At 37.7% G+C, this 19,531-nt stretch overlaps 1 protein-coding gene across 1 annotated transcript; it reads left to right on the top strand.

Moving 5' to 3' along the window:
- The first annotated feature begins 1,326 nt into the window (after nucleotides 1-1,326).
- LOC134552156 (plasma membrane ascorbate-dependent reductase CYBRD1) lies at nucleotides 1,327-14,315 on the top strand. Its single transcript, XM_063400534.1, has 4 exons — nucleotides 1,327-2,136; nucleotides 7,191-7,399; nucleotides 9,957-10,111; nucleotides 10,313-14,315. The coding sequence occupies exons 1-4, from the start codon at nucleotides 1,767-1,769 to the stop codon at nucleotides 10,611-10,613; spliced, it is 1,035 nt and encodes a 344-aa protein (XP_063256604.1). The 5' UTR covers nucleotides 1,327-1,766; the 3' UTR covers nucleotides 10,614-14,315.
- The last annotated feature ends 5,216 nt before the right edge of the window (nucleotides 14,316-19,531 follow it).

The following is a 19,531-nucleotide window of genomic DNA, read 5'->3' as shown; positions in this document are numbered from 1 at the left end:
TTTGTTCTGGTTTGGTTTATTTAACAATCTCTAAGCTTTAGAATTTCTTCAATTCTAGTTTTTAAAAAGATTTGTTCATCATTACTTGGTAAAACTAGGCTTCATATTCAGTTCAATAGAATTTTGTGTCTGCTCTTGTTATTCGCTGCTTTCACGGGGTAAACCAGTTTCAGCTATAGAAATTCATGAGAGTCTTCTGAGAGATATAGTTTTAGCTTAAGTAAAATCCACTTGAGCAGAAGATTCCTAAATGGGACTGTTGGGATACTGGATGTAAACAAAGCTTGTGGAAATCAATGGGAACTGGAAGCATTTTGCAGTTGGGAGATTTAGATTCATAGGAGGCAAACTAAAACATTTATGTCCGTTTTTAGGCTTTACAGAGACAAAAGTAAAATTTTTATGACCATAATATTGAGATGCCTTGTGTGCCTCATAAGCTAATGACAATCTGGCACCCTTGCAAGATTATGCATGAGTGCATTCATCAGAAGATTTAGGGCTTAGATCTTCTCTTAGATGCCATGACTTGTGAAATTTAACAATACAAGTGCTCTACTTACCATTGTGAGTAGAATGAGCAACCAGTTAACCAGTAGAATGAGCAACCAGACCTGAGGGCAGGTCACACCAAATCCATGCAAACTGAAGCTAAATACCTTTATACAAATGCTGCTCAAGTCAAGCTTTTCTTTAAAAAGGTCAGCGTCTATTTTTAGGAGATTAAAGAAAATAATGAAGAAATCTATTTGCATCACCCTCCAATCTGGCTTGGTCTCCATGTCTCTGTGTAGATATTTCCAACACTTTAGTAAGTTTGTGTGTTTGTATTGGAAGTATTCTTCTGAAACTATTTTAAGTTTCATAAAACTGTTTCCTTTAACTTTCTAGGCCTCAGTTGAAGTGTGAGGTACCAGAGAGCTCAAATGCTAGCCAGAGTAAATAGGATTTTGATTCTCTCAGTCAGCTAACAAACTTCTAATTCATATGTAGTTCAACACTATATATATTTTAGAAGTCAGCTAATCAAATACCAGAAAATTAGTGTTGAATATATGTTTGGGCATATCCTTCTACTACATTTGACAAGCTTCGGAGCCAGCTGAATGTTCTATACCAAAACAAAAAGTAACTGATGACTACATGATTTGACCAAACTGGTCTAATTTACTATGTTACATTTTTGGCAGGTTGCCTATTGTCTCTTTTGCAATTCTGTTTTGTTTCCTTCTGTTTTCCTCTCTAATTTCCCTGCGATGGGCCCTTCCATGCCTATTTGAATTGTGTAAGTTTTATGCATTCCCTTTCTTTGCTAGTGGATATTCGATATATTTGTGCCATTCAACAGAACCATGTCCACATCCTCCTGCATACTTAGGCCAGACCCCACATATGAACCTCGTTAGTATCTGTTCTGTATTTGCAGCACGCAATGAATCCAGTGAGAAGGCGGCGGTCACGATAGCAAGACTGTGCTCCAGGTAAGTACATCAGTGTCTTTAAGTGCGCTCCTGCTTCTCTGCATTTTCTCTATGCGCTGTCTCTTCATCCTAACAGCGTTCCTGCTTTATCTGTAAGTTCTTATGCCTGCGGTGGCTTATCTTTATGGCGGGTCTGAGAACTCCCCAACGCCCACAACAGCCTCTCCGCACAAAACCCGTGACCACCAGCTGCCCTCCTCTGCTGCGAGGGGGAGCGCAGTCGTGCTGCCACCATGGCAGTGGACAGCCTGACACAGAAGATTCTTGTCTAAGGCGGAGTTCTGAATGCGACGGGACGCTCGGAGCGGGCAGGGTGGAGGAGCGCGGGGTGCCGCCCTGCTCCCGCCCCTGCTGTGTCCGTCCCGTCCCGTTCCCGCCGGGCCCGACCCCGCCAGCGAGCCCGACCCCGCCCGGCCGCCGACTCGCCCCTCCTTCGCGGTGCTCGCTGCCGCGCACGGGGCTCGAAAGATGGAGGACTACGGGCGATTCTTGGCGCTGCTGGGCTCTGCGCTGCTGGTCGGCTTCGTGTCGGTCATCCTCTCCCTCGTCTGGGTCTTCCACTACCGCGAGGGGCTGAGCTGGGACGGCAGCGCGGCGGAATTCAACTGGCACCCCGTTCTCGTCATCACGGGCTTCGTCTTCATCCAGGGCATCGGTGCGTCGGGGCCCGGGTGGGCGCGGAGCTGCGGGGGCGCCGGGCCTGCCTGGGCCGGGGCGGCGGGCCCGGGGCGCGGGCGGGGCCGCCGGGGCAGCCCGGGGCCGGCAGCGGGTGACAGCGGAGCGCAGCAGGCGGTCCGCGGTCTAGGGAAGCCAGCATTCCCGGAGAAGGGACAAAGAATCCCTTGTAAGAAGCCAAAATTGCTACATATGGGGTTTGGGTTGTTTTGGGTTTTTTTTTTCTGCGAGTACTTGTTTATCCTGGCTCGGGGATTGCCGTGCACTTTGAGTAATCCTTGCGAGGTGTGTTTTTCCTAGGCAGCTGGAATTTATGCAACTTGAAAATTGAAATGCCAGAAATGCTGCCCCAGGGAAGTTTCTCTTTTGGCTCTCCTCCATGTCCCAAGAAGAGAAAGGAAATTTCAGTACCACAGAAGCTTGATCCAGCAGCGGGGAAAATGTAGCCAGAGAAAAAGTAGCACCACAAGCACTACGAAAATGCACTTCTTCAGGCTAGACTTAGGGTGAATTGTTTCGTAAAGTATATCTCTTCAATTAATCATTTATTCTGTTGCTTAAATAACACATAATTCTTAAGATACAGGGTTCAGGGTTGCTTTTTTTTTTTTTTTTTAAAGAGTGTATGTATTTTGGATTTCGTAGAGTCCGGTCGCGGACTTACATTTTCCCATTACACTTCCAACCAGTGAAAAGGCTGGAAGATGCCGAAGGCTATCTAGTTCTGGCTATGAAGAGAATGTTGTCATTTGAACATACACTGGAAATTTTTGTTTTTCAGTGGGAGTGGGGCTGTTCTCAGCTTTCTTGTGGCTTCAAGCTGCAAACTACTATTGAGCAATAAACCATATTTTGAAGTTGTTTTATATAACATTGCTCAATCGGAAGTGTAATTCCAGGCTATAAATAAGCAATGAAAACCACCTGTTGACTTCACCAAGGTCTATACTACTTAAGGTGCTCAACCTGTTTTTTTTAATATAAGCATAGAACTATAGAACTTTTGAAGAAAATAGGGAGAGGCTTTCTGCAGCTTGTTCCTAGGTATTTTCTATTTTTTTTTCCTCTGAAACTCAGGTTTTTTTCCTATGTCACAGAGCAAGGGCATTGCCCCAAGCCCTGTATAGATAAGGATATATGTAAAGTAAATGGAAGTTTACCATAGCTAAGAAACCACACGCATACAAGGAATTCAGTAATAATACAGAATCATTTAGGGAAGAAGTCCTATTACATGATAGGAAAAGCAAAGTTGGAGACTGAAGGGATATTGTAGTAAATCAGATAAAATATCAACAGATAAGAGACCACTTATCTGATTCAAATTTGGCTGATGGAAGTCTGCCACTGAATTCAAAGCGATTTGGATGAGAATGGGAAATCAGATACCCCTTTGGACACATAAAAGAAAGTCTAAGTTGTTGAAAGTAGAAAGGTGTAGCTAAAAAAACTTGGTTAAATTGGAGTAGATGATTTTAAATAATAACTAAATAATAATTAAACCATTTTTTTCTTGTGTTCATTAGTCTATACAAAGGATGGAAATGTTGTATTTTTGGTCAGTAACTCTAGAATTTTGCCCTGTACATTTTTAAAAGGACAGATGTCCCATACCATATAAAGATATTACAAGATAACTGTGCCCTGTGTGATGTCTTTTAAAATCATAGTTCAAAACAGGAGTAAGATCTGAGTCAAAAAGGTGTGCCCAGGGTGCCCAGGCCATCAAATTTCTTAGCTAGAAATTTGATAAGTACTAGAGATGTTCTGCCTTGAGAAAGCTCTTCACAAGGCTGCTTTACCACCAAACATTCTAATTTTGTATGTGCCTATAACCTAGGATGTTTTAATTTTGACATGAAATTACACATCACATCTGAGTAAGTTTTTAAGAGCTTGTACTCACTGAAAGGTGAATCTTCCTTCTCTCCCCTTTGTGCTTCAGACTGTCTTCTCTCCTCCTGCAGATCAGAAAAGCACCAGTTATGAGAAAGGCAGGGAGAATCACACAGAAGTGGTGATGGGGAAATAAAACTGTCTTTTCACAGTGATAAACAAATCTGCTGAAATTCCAATCTGTAACTTCACACAAAGCCCTCACAGAAAGGTGATAAAACAAACTGTAATATGCATATGGCCTGGGCTGTGGCATGTAACATGGTAACAAATGATATTGTTAACAACTGGCCAAACAATTGGTCAGTTATTCCTTGGTTTTCTATTGTAATGTTATTGGGAAACAACTTAGAAAATTCAAGGCCCAAACAGAGATCTGAGATTATGTGGACAAGTGACGAGGGAGTTTGAGAGTGCTTTTGGAAGTTAAATCAGCTAGATGACAACAAAAAAATTATTACATAAAAATTCTAGCCCAGACTTGACCCTCTGAGATCAAAGACTAAAAACTGAGACCAAGACCTATGCTCATTAAGTTTTCTTCATACAGAGTCCAGTACTCTGCTGCACTGTGAATAAATTATTGACAATACTGTGGGACATGTGGTAAGGAGGATTTACTGGGAATATCCTCATGGGATGCTGCAGCATGTTTGGGGGCCTTTTGACACATCTGCTTTACAAAGTTAGAAGTCATTATCATTAGTACTAATTTGATTAATAATACCCTAATGCAAGATATTATTGCCAGCTGGCTGAACATGAGGTGCCCAGGTGGCCAAGAAGGCCAAGAGAATCCTGGACTGTATCAGAAACAGGGCCCAGCAGGACCAGGGCAGTGATTGTTCCCCCTGTACCTGGTACTGTGAGGCCACACTTCAAATCTTGTGCCCAGGTCTGGGCCCCTCAGGTCAGAAAGGACATTGAGGTGCTGGAGTGTGACCAGAGAAGGGCAGTGAAGCTGATGAAGGGTGTGGAACACAAGTCTGAAGAGAAGCAGCTGAGGGAGCTGGGGGTGTTTAGCCTGGAGGAGGCTCAGGGGGGACTTTATTGTTCTCTAGAACTGCCTGAAAGGAGGGTATAGCAAGCAGGGATCAATCTCATCTTCCAAGTACCAAGTGATAGAATGAGAGGAAATGACCTCCAGTTGCACCAGGGGAGGATGCTTGCAAAAATTTCTTCACTGAAATGGTGGTCAGGTATTGAAACAGCTGCCCAGGAAACTGATGGAATCACTGCCCCTGGAAGTTCAAAAACATAAATGTGGTGCTCAGGACATGGTTTAGTGCAGATGTGGCAGTGATAGGTTAATGGTCAAACTCAGTCATCTGAGAGGTATTTTCTAACCTTAGTGATTCTAGGATTCTACGATTCTAACATTATGATGTAATATCACTTTGGGGAACTGTTGGAGGTGATAAGCTCGGTATGCAGAATCATATTTATATAATAGATTGCTTTAAGACAGTCAAATCATCTTAAAAACAAGGTTTCTATCTTCCTGATTTTGTAGGATTTGCTACTGTTGCTTTCTAAAGTAGAAAGCCAAGAACATCCTAAGGGCTGTATATATTTAAATATTCAAAGGAATACTTTCATTTCAGTATTATATTTTCACACAGTATGGAAAAGCATACATTGATTTAAAATCTGATCATAATACGGAAATTTGACTTGTAAACTTTTATTTGTGAATTATTTTTTTGTGAATTATTATTTACAGTGTAGTACTGTATTAATTGCAACACATCTAAGTTTTAATAAAGTGAACAGAACTTGGAAAGAATTTGTCATTTATTACTACTAGTCATCAGAACAAGCAATAATATTTTATTTAATTTCCATTATCTATGCTTTTTGCCTAAAATGCAAGGGTTATGGAGAAGCAATGAATGAGTAGGGCACATGAGAATCACTTAAGTAAATTTCTAAATTTCTAAATTTCTAAATTTATCAGGTAATACTTTTCCATTTCTTAATGTTTGGAACAGGATTTTCTAAAAAACACCTACATATATTATTATTCTTTTGTTTTATTATAGCTAATTATATATAAAATTTTCACTGTAATTTCATAAGCCGAAGCCTTAAACTAGGATGTGATGAAACACTGAGTGGAGCTCAGACCTTGCTCAGGCAAGACATTATAGATGGGAGCATTAGTCTTTATTGGTCAAATTATCAGTTGTCCTCGTAAGCATTTGTCCCTGTTAGCTGAATATATTTATGTGCTATCACACATCCAGAATCACTGTCTAGTTTGTAACTGGATGTACCTGGAGCTTCAGTGATGTAATCTGGCCTGTTTGTGTCCCCTGTGGAAAGCATCTGGCTCATATGACGGGACAGTTGTGGCAGGATAGGGGCAGTGGGGATCTTGGAGAAAACCTGCAAGAAGCAGCTGTAGGTTAGATCAATGGATATTATTGTTTTGTTCAGACTGGACAAAACACTGTCTGCTAGAGTTATTAATTCCAGTATAGACAAAACTTCCCTACATTCATCTAACAGTGGTGGAAGAATTGTATTTGTTATTATTTGTTCAAATTTGTAATTTGTTTCTAAAGTCACGTTATGATTCCCTTATGCTGAAGAACATTTTCCCATTCAAAGTAGTCTTATTGATGTCAATGTAATACACAGTCTCATATAAGTATCTATGCAATTAGAGATTTGCATTATCTAAAGTTGGCAAAGAGAATAAGTATTGTAAAATAATCCTTCACACTTTCTCAACAAGTGATCTTCTCAACATAAAGATCAGGCTATATTGCTCCAATCTCACTAGCAGCAGAAAAATCAAAATCCTATGCCAAATCCCTGTCAGATCAATTTAATGACTGAGGAAAAGATGACACCAAGTTATTTACTGGGGTTGTTTTTGAAACACACTTAAGTTTGTGGTATTTTTTATAAATGAGAAAAAATCCCTTAAAAGCTATATTTAAGCCTCGGTTGTATTTTCAGAGTATGCTATGCTAAGTGTTTGAGAAGAAGACTTTTAATAGACTTTTTAGAAGACTTAAGGTTGGATTTTGCTGTAATTTGCAATGTAACTATGTGAATTATGCATAATTATTAACATCTGAAAGAATTTATCCTATAAAGCCTAAAATCTTGTTTCCCTTCTTTCATCAGCTATTATTGTGTACAGATTGCCCTGGACCTGGAAGTGCAGCAAACTCCTAATGAAGTTCATACATGCTGGATTAAATACCATTGCTATGATTCTTGCAATTGTTTCTATGGTAGCCGTGTTTGACTTCCACAATGCCAAGAACATTCCTAACATGTACAGTCTGCACAGCTGGATTGGGCTGACTGCTGTTATATTTTACTCTCTCCAGGTCAGAATCTAACTGTATTTATAAACAGGTTGTAAATTTGAAGAATGTTTTGAGTAATTCAGGCACAATAGGCTCTTGCTAGTACATTGTAACTACTGGGATTGCCATTTTACATTCTGATTTGGCAAATTATCATGTAAATGTACAAATACTGGATCATTTGCTTTGAAGAAAAATGCATTTTTAAGCATATTTTCTTTATTTGCTGGCATAATGGCCATTAACTTACAATACAGTTACATAGTAGTGTGTTTCTAAGCCCTGTTAACTCCTGAACTTCCAGCAAGTTACTTGGCTTGTTGGCAGCATATTTAAATAGTTAGAGCATTTATTAAGGAAGCCTCAAATGAAGTAAGAGCTTTTTTTTTTTTCAGCTATTATAAATTTCAGTAGTCACTTCTTGGCCTCAAGACTTTTCTCTATCAGCAGAACAAGTGCATCAGGGAGCAGTAGAGATGTAAAGGATCTGACATCTGACTGAGATACTACTGGCTAACCAGTTTTCCTGAATCAGCAGAACTTGGACAGATGTTCCTGGGCATGCTTTTAACTGCTCCTCTTGGCAGACAATTAGCATTATTGTAATGTAAAATGAGCTAACAGTGAGTTTTGCATTTGGCAAAGAAGAGCAACCATGTCCTGAAATTTACAGAACACATACAGATGCTTCTGCATATACATTCTGAACACCCTGTATTATTACACTATGGAACTTCATTCTTTCAAATATTTTTTCCCAAAACACTAAAAAGAAAAAATACTTAATTATCTATGATCAAGCACAGAAAAGCCTCAGCTAAGGGATTTGGGTTCTGGACTTTATCCTTTACTGCTCAGGCCAAGAAGTACAGGAAACAGTGTTGAAATAGTGTTTTTAACATTTAGAAAAAGAGAAAGCATATTGCAGAATTGTTGAGTATATTTTCTATAGCTGAACAAATTTGTAATAATGAAATCAATGAATAAGAAAGAACAATGTTAAAATTAAGTTTGTCCTAATAATGCAGCTATTTCAAGGAAGTCTGTGCTGCCATTACACTGAATATCAGTATTTTTTCTAATGGTTAAATGAAGAATTGTGACTAAAACCTTAGTTCTACTTTTCATTTTGCTACTATAAACATGATCAATGGCACTTAATGCCTTGCTTGTCACATCGAAAGATCCTTGGTGTTCCTTCCTCCAGTATGGGATGTAAGTCTCCAGTCAGAGACTGATGTTTGTTAAGTGACTGAGCACTATAAAAAATAGTCATAAATACTATCTTTGTTAACAGAGAAGACACTTGGCACTTGCCAGAAGGGTCATGTCAGTTATACATTCACATAATACTCTGCCTACAGTATTGTAACTGTATTGTAATTAAGCCAAATGTAGGTTAATACAGTACAGCACACTGACATAAATTTAAGAATATGACAAAAAGGTAAAATGAGACTGTCTCTTGGAAAATGATGCCTCCAGAAAGAAGTGCTCAAAAATGACACGAAGCTCTAAATGAGTTCTCACAATGCTGTCACAACAGGAAAATGATGGCATTAGTGAAACTAATATGAAATATTATCTTTTTTTAAAATATAAAAGAATGATCAGAAAAATAAAAAGCAACAAACCAAAATAAATTCTAGAAAAGTAATTTGAGAGCTGGAAAAGCTAACTTCCAGTGCAAGAATTTAAAAACTCCAACTGTTTAGCAGATCTAAGATTAAGAGATGATTTGATTATGGTGTACTAAAAAACTTCCCAGGGAGAAAATATCAGGCTCTCTAATCCACTATGGAAAGATAAATGACTAAGACTGAGTTAAAGCAGGATGAAATACAAATTCATGCCCTGTGTCTAATTCAGCAGCAGGGGTGAGTAACGTTAGAACAAACTAAAGAAGGGATGCAACCTCAACATGACTGGGTAAGCCTGTGGATGCAACCATGGGACCTGATAGGTTATTTTCCATCACAAAATTAGTGCTAATAGGAGGACTAATGTCCCTTGAGTAACTTAATGCCACCCCTACAGGTCTTCACTCTGTAAATGCCACGTGATCAATATAATAAGAGACCATTCCCCTTCTAAACACAGGCACTTAAATTTAACTGAAATTCTAACAAGATAAGATTATTTAATCCACTCAAGTCAGAAGGTTAGACTGTCTTCTGATGTTCCTTTATGTGCAAATCTGCAACAGGAGCAGAGAACAGGGCTTGACAAGACTGTATAAGTGTGGCTCCTTACACCTTTACTATATTAGTGAATTAGTGACACTGAAAACTTATGTTTCCAGTACTTTGTTTGGTTGGAGTTTTAGCACTATCTGTAAATTTGGACACTAACATTAGGTAGGATGATTTATAAAATATTTAATGTCTGCTTCCCAAGTGCTAATCCAGAATTTTACTTTGGTTTTGACAGGAAACACATTCAAAACCAGAAATGCCTATTGTTTTCAAATTTTTACCTGAAGACACCAGAATGGAATTTTTATGATTATTTTTATTCTGCTTGAGAAGTGCAGCTTGTTTTCCATCTAGCCTTAACTATGACTCTGTTTTGCTTTTAGCTTTTCTTGGGTTTTGCTGTCTTTCTGCTCCCGTTTGCTCCAGTTCATCTCCGTGCAGCTCTCATGCCAATACACGTTTATTCGGGTCTTGCCATCTTTGCAACAGTGATTGCAACAGCTCTCATGGGAATCACAGAAAAGCTGATATTTGCATTGTAAGTATTCGTTTCCACTTATTTATTAAGGTTTTTCATTGCAAATATAGTTCCATCTGCCCAGAATAATAAGCATCCAGTACTGGGACCTTGTTTTGTTTGTATTAAGAAGACTACCTAGCAGGAGACTGCTGTTTTCAGACCAGAATTGTCTTTAAAACAATCCTTTCTGACCTCTTCTTTCTTTTTACCCTTTCAAAGGAAAACTCCTGCATACAGTGCATCCCCACCAGAAGCAACTTTGGTCAACTCTCTTGGTCTTTTGCTTGTCGTATTTGGTTCACTTATTTTGTGGATGGCAAGCAGGCCCCACTGGAAGCGGCCCCCAGCAGAGAACGCTAAAATTCTGAGGCCTGTTGGAGCAACTCCTGAAGGCACAGAAGTGGAATCCACAATGACAAACAGCAGTAATGCAGACAAATCTGACCTGAGGAGCAATACTGACGCAGCCAGAAAACAAAACATGAAATTAGATGACGCCGGACAAAGGTCAACTATGTAAAGAAAATACAAAGAATAAAAGTACCATTATACCTCCAAATTCCCCCTGGTGAGGGTCCTTCTGATTTAGTTATATGCATATGTAAATAGGTTGGGGGTTCAATTTTAGTATGGCTTCCTGAAAGCTACTCAAGTTTTCTGCATATGGATTTAAATTCTGTAAGTCCCAAACATATTTTATTGGTCCATGACTAGTCTATGCCTTGTTTAAAAAAACAAGAGCATGAATGACATCATGTAATGGGAAAATCACAGAACAGGAAACTGTTTTTCATATCACTTCTTAATTTGATGCTTCTATCTCTTATAGTCAAGAAAAATTTAACAAGATTCAGAGTAAACTTTGCTCTTGAGTGATTTTGCAGGTTATGAATCAGCCATGAAGTAGACCAGACAAAAAATTTCATTTGTCACACATAAATATTCCTGTAATGTTCACTTTTATAAAGCTCTGATTTCTCTAGCTGATTAACCCCCTCACCAGCTGCTATGTTCTATGGGATTTGAGGTCATTCCGCACTTTACAGAGTTGCTTCATAAAAATGTTTATTCTAAAATTTTTAACTTAAAAAAAGGAATTAAAAGTTTGCTTGATATCTTCATAAAATGTTATGTGTCCTTTAGAAATTTCTGCGGGGTTTTGGTCTTGTTTTTTTAAATCACAATGTATCTATTGACCTTTTAACAAATTCTACCAAATATACTGTATACGGACAATATTTGGCTTTTTTGCCAGTTATGTGCAATTATTTTTGAAATCTAAGGAAATTTTAAGACAACCAAATGCAGAATTCATCTTCTTTGAAAAGCTATAGAAATGCACTTAGAAAAATGTATCACTTAAACTAAGTCTTCCTTTTATCTCAGAAAGCAGCATTTTAGTATCTTTATTTGATTGCACAGTTCTGTTGATTGATGGTACTAGACTAGAAATTAGGAGGTTAGAAACCAGAAAAATCTGCTATCAGTCTCACAGAAAAAAAAAAAAAAGCTTCACATGAGAAATGCTTTCTCCAAGACACAGGTGAGCTTTGCTGTTTTAATAAAATGCTACCTGTTAACTGAGAGCAAATTTGGGTATCTCCACACCGACATCAAGAGCATTATTATCATAGGCATAAGACATGCTTTAGTCTATAGGCAATCAATACAAACTCTATGAGCTTTTAATTTGAAATTACAGTTTTAAATAATGCATTTTTCTCTAAATAATGAAGAGTTCCTACTGGCACTTTACTTCTATAGCTCTTTCTAGCAATTGAAGTATTAATGTATTATGCTTATTCATTAATTTTACAGATACAAACAATATTTATACTTTTACTACTATAGAAGAATAATTACATTCTGCACATGTCTGCACATGTGCGTATGCCCAAAATGATAAGCCATTCTATTATCTCTTGGAAAAGCTGCAGATCCCACTAGAAATACAAATTTACCACTGTTCATTTTGAAATATAGAGAGTTTCAGACAGTATGTAATTTCCTATTTTTTAAATTCTACATAGATTTTTATCTACTTCAGCTTTTTAAAACATTACATTTCCCTTCCACAAATATGTCATTTTTGTAGTTCACCGTGTGTTAGGACAAACTATTTTGGACATGAGTTATTTGGGTCATCTCTGACAAGAAGCACCTCAGTTCCTGTTATTTGATTTGCAATAATATTTTATTATTTGGTGAAGGCAGTACAGAAAGCTAGCATAATAAAATATTTTAAAATCTTTTCTGCTGTACCATTTGGTACTCAAGGATTACATCCCAGAGTTCTATGTGTTCACCTAAACACAAACCTAAAGGTTTGTGGATGACTGGGACCAACCTCACATTGGTGTATTTTTCCACTGTAGAAAATGCCTGCTTTTAATGCACAATTCAGGTATGACAGAAGGAACAGTAACCTAAACTACTAAACTATTGTGTGAGCGCTTCTCCAGTACCACTGTGAGGAATGAATCAAACAGTGAAGCCTGACAGGGGAAGTGAATAAATGAGCTCACTTGCAGTAATTTACTATGCAGCTTTCTACACTGCACTCACACAGGGAACAGCGTTTGAAATTGTTTTGTATTGGCCTGTTACTGTGTCTCATCCACCTGTGAAAATGAGTTCACTCAATCCTTGCATAGGACCAGCTCACATAATAAAAGCATTTGTTTGTATGGAGGGTAGTCAGTCCCCATGGGATCGTTCTGGAAGAAACTAACTGTACAGTGTGCTGGAAAAAACCACAAAATCTGTGATTTCTTTTGTTACAGCACTGCATTGAATGTACGAAATGAACAACTTTCAGGTAGTTGGTTCTATATGCTGGTAAAGTTAAGCTATAATAACCAGTATGCCTCTTGGTTCCCATTGTATTCCATGTACTGTTCAAGGGGAATGCTACTTGAAAAAAGAATGGTGGCATTTCCTTACTTCTCTGCTCTCATGAAGAGCAAGGTGTGAGTAACACCAGAGTTGTGGGTTCAAACCCCATATGGGCAATTTGCATAAGGGTTGGGCTCGATGATCATTCTGGGTCCCTTCCAATTCCAACCATTCTGTGATTCTGTGATATAAAACTGAAAATCAAGGATTAGCAGCCTTTGAGGGGAGCCTCCCAGAACTTGATTTTGGTTTTCAACTGAGAGGTTAAACATGATAGTACAAATTAAGCAGAAGCTGGAAGATCCCATTTGGGGAATTTATAATCAGTGATATCTCACGTGCATGAACTGTGGGATGTTGGCTGCTGATCTTTGGAAGGTCCCCATGAGCTGCAGTAGCTGTGAGCTCCTAAACCTTGATCAACCTCGGTGTGTGCCATTGAAAACTGACAAAACATACTATAGACTTTTGACTTAACTCCAAACTGATTAAAAAGGCCTCTAAGTATCCTTACCAAAAAAAAAAAAAAAAAGAGTTCAGTTCAATGCTAAATAAAAAGACATAGGTGTTTGGAAGTAATAGTCCTAAACCTGCTCCTCAACGTGGCCTTCCATTAACTTTCCTTCCATGCAAATTTTCTTACCTGTATTTATGAGTAATATAAATGCAATAGCAACACAGGAAATGAAAAATGTGTATTTTCAAAAGTACAAATGGAAGGTAGAACTTTTGCTTTTTCATTGGGATTTTTCTGCATGTTTGGAAATCACCTAATGGTTGTTTTTACAAGAACATGATTGTAGAGCTTACATTCCAGGTTTGGATTCCTATAAAAAACCAACAAGTTAAAAAACCTAACATTGAAAGTGCTATCTTGTTGAGATGCCTGGGGAGAAAAATACTGTATTTACCTTCTGTCATGCAGCACCATGCACAGAAGCAGAAGAGTGTTTTTTCCAGCATTAAGGAAACTGACAAATGATGGTGCAAATTAGATTCTAAAATTGAATGTAATTACATGTGTATTTCTTACTACATGTAACCAAGAATATTGCATACAATAATGTAAATATGGATGACTTGTTTACATAGATATTTTATTGTGTGACTAAGAGATATTGCCAAATATTTTCTATTTCAGAAGTCTCTTTCTCTTGCTTTTATTTCAGAAAATTCCTTCCTCTGTTTTTAACTGTTCACAAGAACTTAAAAAATATTTTAATATCCAAGGTACTTATTTGTAGATGAGAGCAAATATTTAATTACAATGTCTGTTTTCCTTATTCTTTTTTTATATACAAATAAAAATGATTTTTTGAGTTTGTGATACTATTGAGTACAGATTTTCATTAAGGTACTAAAATATAACCTTCTAAATTTGGATAAAGATCAAATTATTCCTAAATTACTTTTTGAAAACAGAAGGACAGTTATACAAAGTTTCTTAAATATGTTATAATTTCAACTATTTATGATGATCTTTATGATGAATTTATGTACTTTGTAGTCCTAGGAACATAATCAGTATATACCAGAAAGTGAAAGAATTTACTGTATACATAATTAGTATTTCACCTTCTGATCATAACAGAAATTCCTCATAGCAGTTGTTAGAGGGAGGAAAAAAACCAACCAAAACTATCCTGTCATGAGACTGTTATTGCAAATATGGGAAGATCATGAATTCTGATCTATAATGGTAACATAATACACAGTGAGACTGAAATACCCTCAGATAAGTAACAGCCACACTAAGCACAGACCCCATGGAATCTTCTGACCCAATTCAACATCTGCATATCAAGTCACTCATAAATAGGTTAATGATCATAAAATGCTGTAAAATTAAAATCGTCTATATGAACCTATTGGTAACAACTAAGAATTAAGGTATTCTTGAGTTTAGTAAGTTTAACTGGAAATTCTCCTGAAAGTGTACAAACATAAATTGATTGTTCATGAATACCATAGAGCTGTTCACTAAAATTTTCCAACATTTTCATCATCATGGAATAATAAGAAATACCATGACAAACATCAGTGTAGCAGAAAACCTGTTGCATTCAAACCTGACACTTCCCTGTTGCTGATAACTCCCCTTAATTGTGGCCTGTAGGCTGAATGTGTTAGGGGAAATTCTTGTAAAATAGTCCATGTTTTTAAAATACGTTGATTAATAAAAAATGCAGTAAAAGCTCAATTGTATTCAAAATTGAAAGCGGGGATTCAAATTTTGGCAGCAGAACTACATGTGTGTGGGAAAATGGTTTTTGTAAGTAGTTGATAGAAACCTTGTAATTTATAATACAGATATTTGTGTTGTGTTATGGTATAAGCAACACTTGTGATCTCTGTAAGACTAGAGAGCAGTAATGAGAAGTAAACTATTAGTTAGGTAGAAATTCAAGCCCAGGTCAACAAAATGGATGATAACCATTCCAGGCAATTCAGCGAAGAGAAGAGGTAATGTTGAGAAAATCCAGTTACTACTGCATACAAACCAAAAATGTAAAACAGTGACAAGGCCCCAGCTAACTCTTATAGAAGAAGCAGAAGCAATGGGTATAAATTTCAATGAGCTCAGTTATGTTCACCAAATGCACTCATCACAGAGCCCCAAACGACACAGGTTAGTGTGGGGCTTGAGTTCACAGCTGAGTCCATGGCCACATACACTGACTACCCACTGGCTCGCAAATTCCATATTTTGCTGGTCACAAAGTCATGGCATAGTTAAAAATAAAAAATGGATAAAAGATGGATACAGAAAATGGATAAAAGTTTTGAAAATGTTTGCAATTTGTAGTTCAATTTTCACAAGCAGTTCATTCCAATAAAATAAAAAATTCATTGATTAGTACTCAAATTCTGTAGAATATAATTAAATATTAGTGTGATGAATAGTGTGATGGTTAAATATTTTTGTGGCAGATGATTCTGCTCATATGTGTATACAAGCAGCGATCCACTAGGTGGCAAGCACTACCGAAGTGGCCTTTGGCAGATTCAAGACCAACCTTACTTTTAGGTGATACAATATGGTAAGTCGTCTACCTCAAAACAAAATCACAAGGTCAGTAGTCATAAACACACAGACAAATCAGAATTTAATTATTCATTTCCCTTTTCTTTTAAAGGGCCCACTCAGAATACAGTATTTCTTCATCCCTGATGGTGGAAATTGTTTTATTGTGATCCACCTCAGAGCTCTTAAACTTCTGTTTGTGACCTTTGTGCAAATACAAGCTTGGTTAAGGACACAAGAATAGAAAAGCATGAAAATTTAGGGATAAGCTCATAAACAAGATATGAAAGCAGCAAGAATTAGGAAAAAAACAGGAACTTCCAGTAATTTTACCATTTGACCTTGCAGTATAAAAAAAATTGATCCTGAAAAAATAAACAGGACTGCCAATTTCAAATAATAAAAAAAAAATCCACTTCTGCCATCTGATATATGCTAACATCTTCTGTTCTTAATTTAATCTCTCTGTGGATACAGGCTTGTTCTGATGATGTTTTCTGATCTATTCCCCTGAACAGACTAGTTTCAGTACTACTGAAAGGTACTTTTTACATAGTATGCTAGTGCTATTGCTTGATTTACTTGCTTACCCATTCTCTCAGTCTACACTGGAAGTTATTTTGTCTCCTATGGCTAACTAGTACTGATGTAGACAAGACACCGTGGTTTTTCACAAAGCTTGCTACTCATGTTTAGGTCAATGAAGTGGCAAAATTAATGTAATTCTGATTCTCCAGGACATGGCTCTCATTGTTGTTAGGACTATTGGATCTGGTAGAAATACTAGTTTACAATATTCTAGCAATTCAGCTTGATCTTTTTGTTAAAAACCAGCACTTGCTGTTGCAGTTAAGGAATTGCTCATACATCACTGTGGCAATGGGAGCACTAATACTGTCTGGCTCCTGTTTCTGATCAGGTGTAGAGAATGAGATTAAAAACACAAGAAAATTTACATGACTATTCATTGCAGTGGTTACTGCATCTGTAATGAGGAATTTGAACAGAAGTTCAGTTAGGCACAGCCTCTGTAATCATTTTAGTCTGTTTCAAATGCAAGACTGCCAATGGATAATAATGACCCTGAACACAATAATAGATCTTAATGGCCCTGACCAGCCTTACCTGGGAGCCTCAACCCCCACACCCCTGCTCATGAGTCCAGGCCTTTAATCCCACTCCACCTGGGTGTTTCAGTGCTTGCCTGCATCCCCTTGGACCTGACTTCCTGACCTGACTTCTGCCTGGTCCCATCACCCTGGACCACAGGGCTCTGAGCCTCAGTGGGTCTGGTTATGACCTGTGGATGGACTTTCCAGCAGCACTGTCAACCTGCTTCAGCAGCTGAACCTGGCTGCCATTTCCTGCAATTCGTGCTTGCCCTGCTGCTGGCCACTCCTCATTGCACCCTGCCAGCAATCTGCCTGCATGTTCAGCCTCTACTCTGGACTGGCTAGATCGGTCTTCATGAAGTATCTGCAGTAGACAGACAGTGCTTTCCCCACTTATAACCATTTCTTCTCTTCATACTGTTTTGTGGAAATACTTCGCTTAAAAAGCCTTAAAATTACGTTTGAGTTACAATCTACAAATAACGGATGAGGTGCACAAAGTGAACAAAGGTGTTTGCTAGACAGTCACTCAACCTTTTGTTTCTGCATTTCCCATTATACTGAATACCATCATTTCACAGGTCTCCATACCTAACAAGATTAGCAGCATGAAACACCCATTTCCATGCAGAAATTTTAAATCTGCAGCAATGTGAAATCAGAGATGAACCTTGTCCTCACTTTATTGCATGCTGTAAACAGAAGTTGCAAGAGCCTAGCGAAACACAACTGCAGCAGATCTCAAAATGCTGCAGTAGGTTTTCCTAGCTTTTTGGTCTGTACCAACAATAATGCAGCTGGTGACTGGGAAAAAAGTCTGCAGCTCTGAAAAGAAGGCACTGCTATACACTGATTTGGATGAACTCTTCTCTGCTACCAAGTAGCAGAAACCTGATGATGGCACTGCTAAAGCCTGGGAAGAATTTGCCTATCCATGAGACTGTACCTGTATAACCACAAGCACTGTTTGAGTGAACGAGTTATCATACCGGACCTAAGCACTGCTCACCTTTCCTCAAATAATTGAAAGAAAATTCACAGGCAATACAGGCAGTCAGCAATTCCCACATTCAGCAGCTGTTCAAATCCTCTCCACAGAGTTACTTCACTCTGAACAAAAGGTATCTTTGAGTAAGAGTTGCTTCCAGAGCTTTTAGCTAACTTCAGGGACGAGAGAGTTCCCTGTTACTCCAGTTTCTGACTACGCTTGTACTGCACTTGTACCTGCTTTTATTATGAAGTCAAATATTTGTGCACAAAATCACACCGAGTGCTTCCTTTGACTTCTTATTTTGTAAGCCTATGCCATCATGGAGTCTTGTTTGAACCTCTTTTTTTTTATTTTCAATTGTAATTCAGGTACTAACTATAGGAAACTCTATCAAGGAATCTACACATGATTTGAACTCAAAACAGCAATGCCTCGGTCTTCTTCATAAATGAAGAGGTGACTGCAATCCTGTAAGAGTTCAGACATTTCTCCACATTTCCCTACAAATTGTATTATTTTGCACTTACTAACATTAGGCTTGCCAAGCCACTGAGTTACATGAGCTCCATTCACTAACTAACATCTCCTTCTTATTCCAAACTCCTTTCTCCAGTTCTTCTGAGGATATTTTACGCCTATCTTTGTCTTCCCTGAATCTCTGCTCTAGCAACAAAATCTTTACATTTCTCAGTATTTTTTTCTGGTTTAAAACCTAATCAATGTCTCATCCTGGGGAAGGTAACTGAGTTTATTAAAGGACTTATTCACTCTGAAGTAAGCTCTTGTGGAATGTAATAACTATGATTCAAAGACATTTTGTACATCAGTCCAGTAAGTACAAATTCAAATTATATCACAAACCCTACTTGTAGTTTTATTACACTGTCACCATGTTTATGATAGTTATTTGTATTATAGTTAGTCTTCCTTTGCCTAGCTCTAAACATTTAAAATTTCCCTAAGCAAATAATAATAATAAAAAATACTTGGGGGTTTTGATCTAACGTTTTGAATTTTCACTTAAAAATATTTTCATGGCCTTAGAGCCAGTCTGTAAATAAAATACATAAAATTAATTCCACCAGCTACATCCAACAATTCTTGGTTACTTTGTAATTTCAGGTCTGACTCATTTTGAGAGAAGACAGCTTGTGTAGCCTATATGTAAAACACTAGGAAAAGCAGAAACTTCAATTTGTTCTCTTTATAGATTTGTTTATTCAGAAAGAAGCTTTGAAATAGAAGACTTTGAAAGGCTGGCTGAATAATGAGTTGTTATTCTTTGAAGGCATATTATCTTTAAAAATACAAGAAAACTTCAGGGCTTCTAATGAGTAGAACCCTTTATTTTTGAAAGAAAATAAATGGAAGAATTTGAAAAGATTTTTTTCTTGTTGGCTTTTTTTCTTCCTCCT

The sequence above is a fragment of the Prinia subflava genome, chromosome 6 (genome assembly GCF_021018805.1).
Source record: "Prinia subflava isolate CZ2003 ecotype Zambia chromosome 6, Cam_Psub_1.2, whole genome shotgun sequence".
Lineage (NCBI taxonomy): Eukaryota > Metazoa > Chordata > Aves > Passeriformes > Cisticolidae > Prinia > Prinia subflava.
The sequence above is the reverse complement of the archived record's forward strand: the minus strand, read 5'-3'. Positions and strand labels throughout refer to the sequence as shown.

Coding starts and splice junctions, on each gene's coding strand:
- LOC134552156 (XM_063400534.1), top strand. CDS start 1,767: ATGCGACGGGACGCTCGGAGCGGGCAGGGTGGAGGAGCGCGGGGTGCC. Junction 2,137..7,190: donor CGTCTTCATCCAGGGCATCG/GTGCGTCGGGGC, acceptor TTCTTTCATCAG/CTATTATTGTGTACAGATTG. Junction 7,400..9,956: donor TTATATTTTACTCTCTCCAG/GTCAGAATCTAA, acceptor TTTTGCTTTTAG/CTTTTCTTGGGTTTTGCTGT.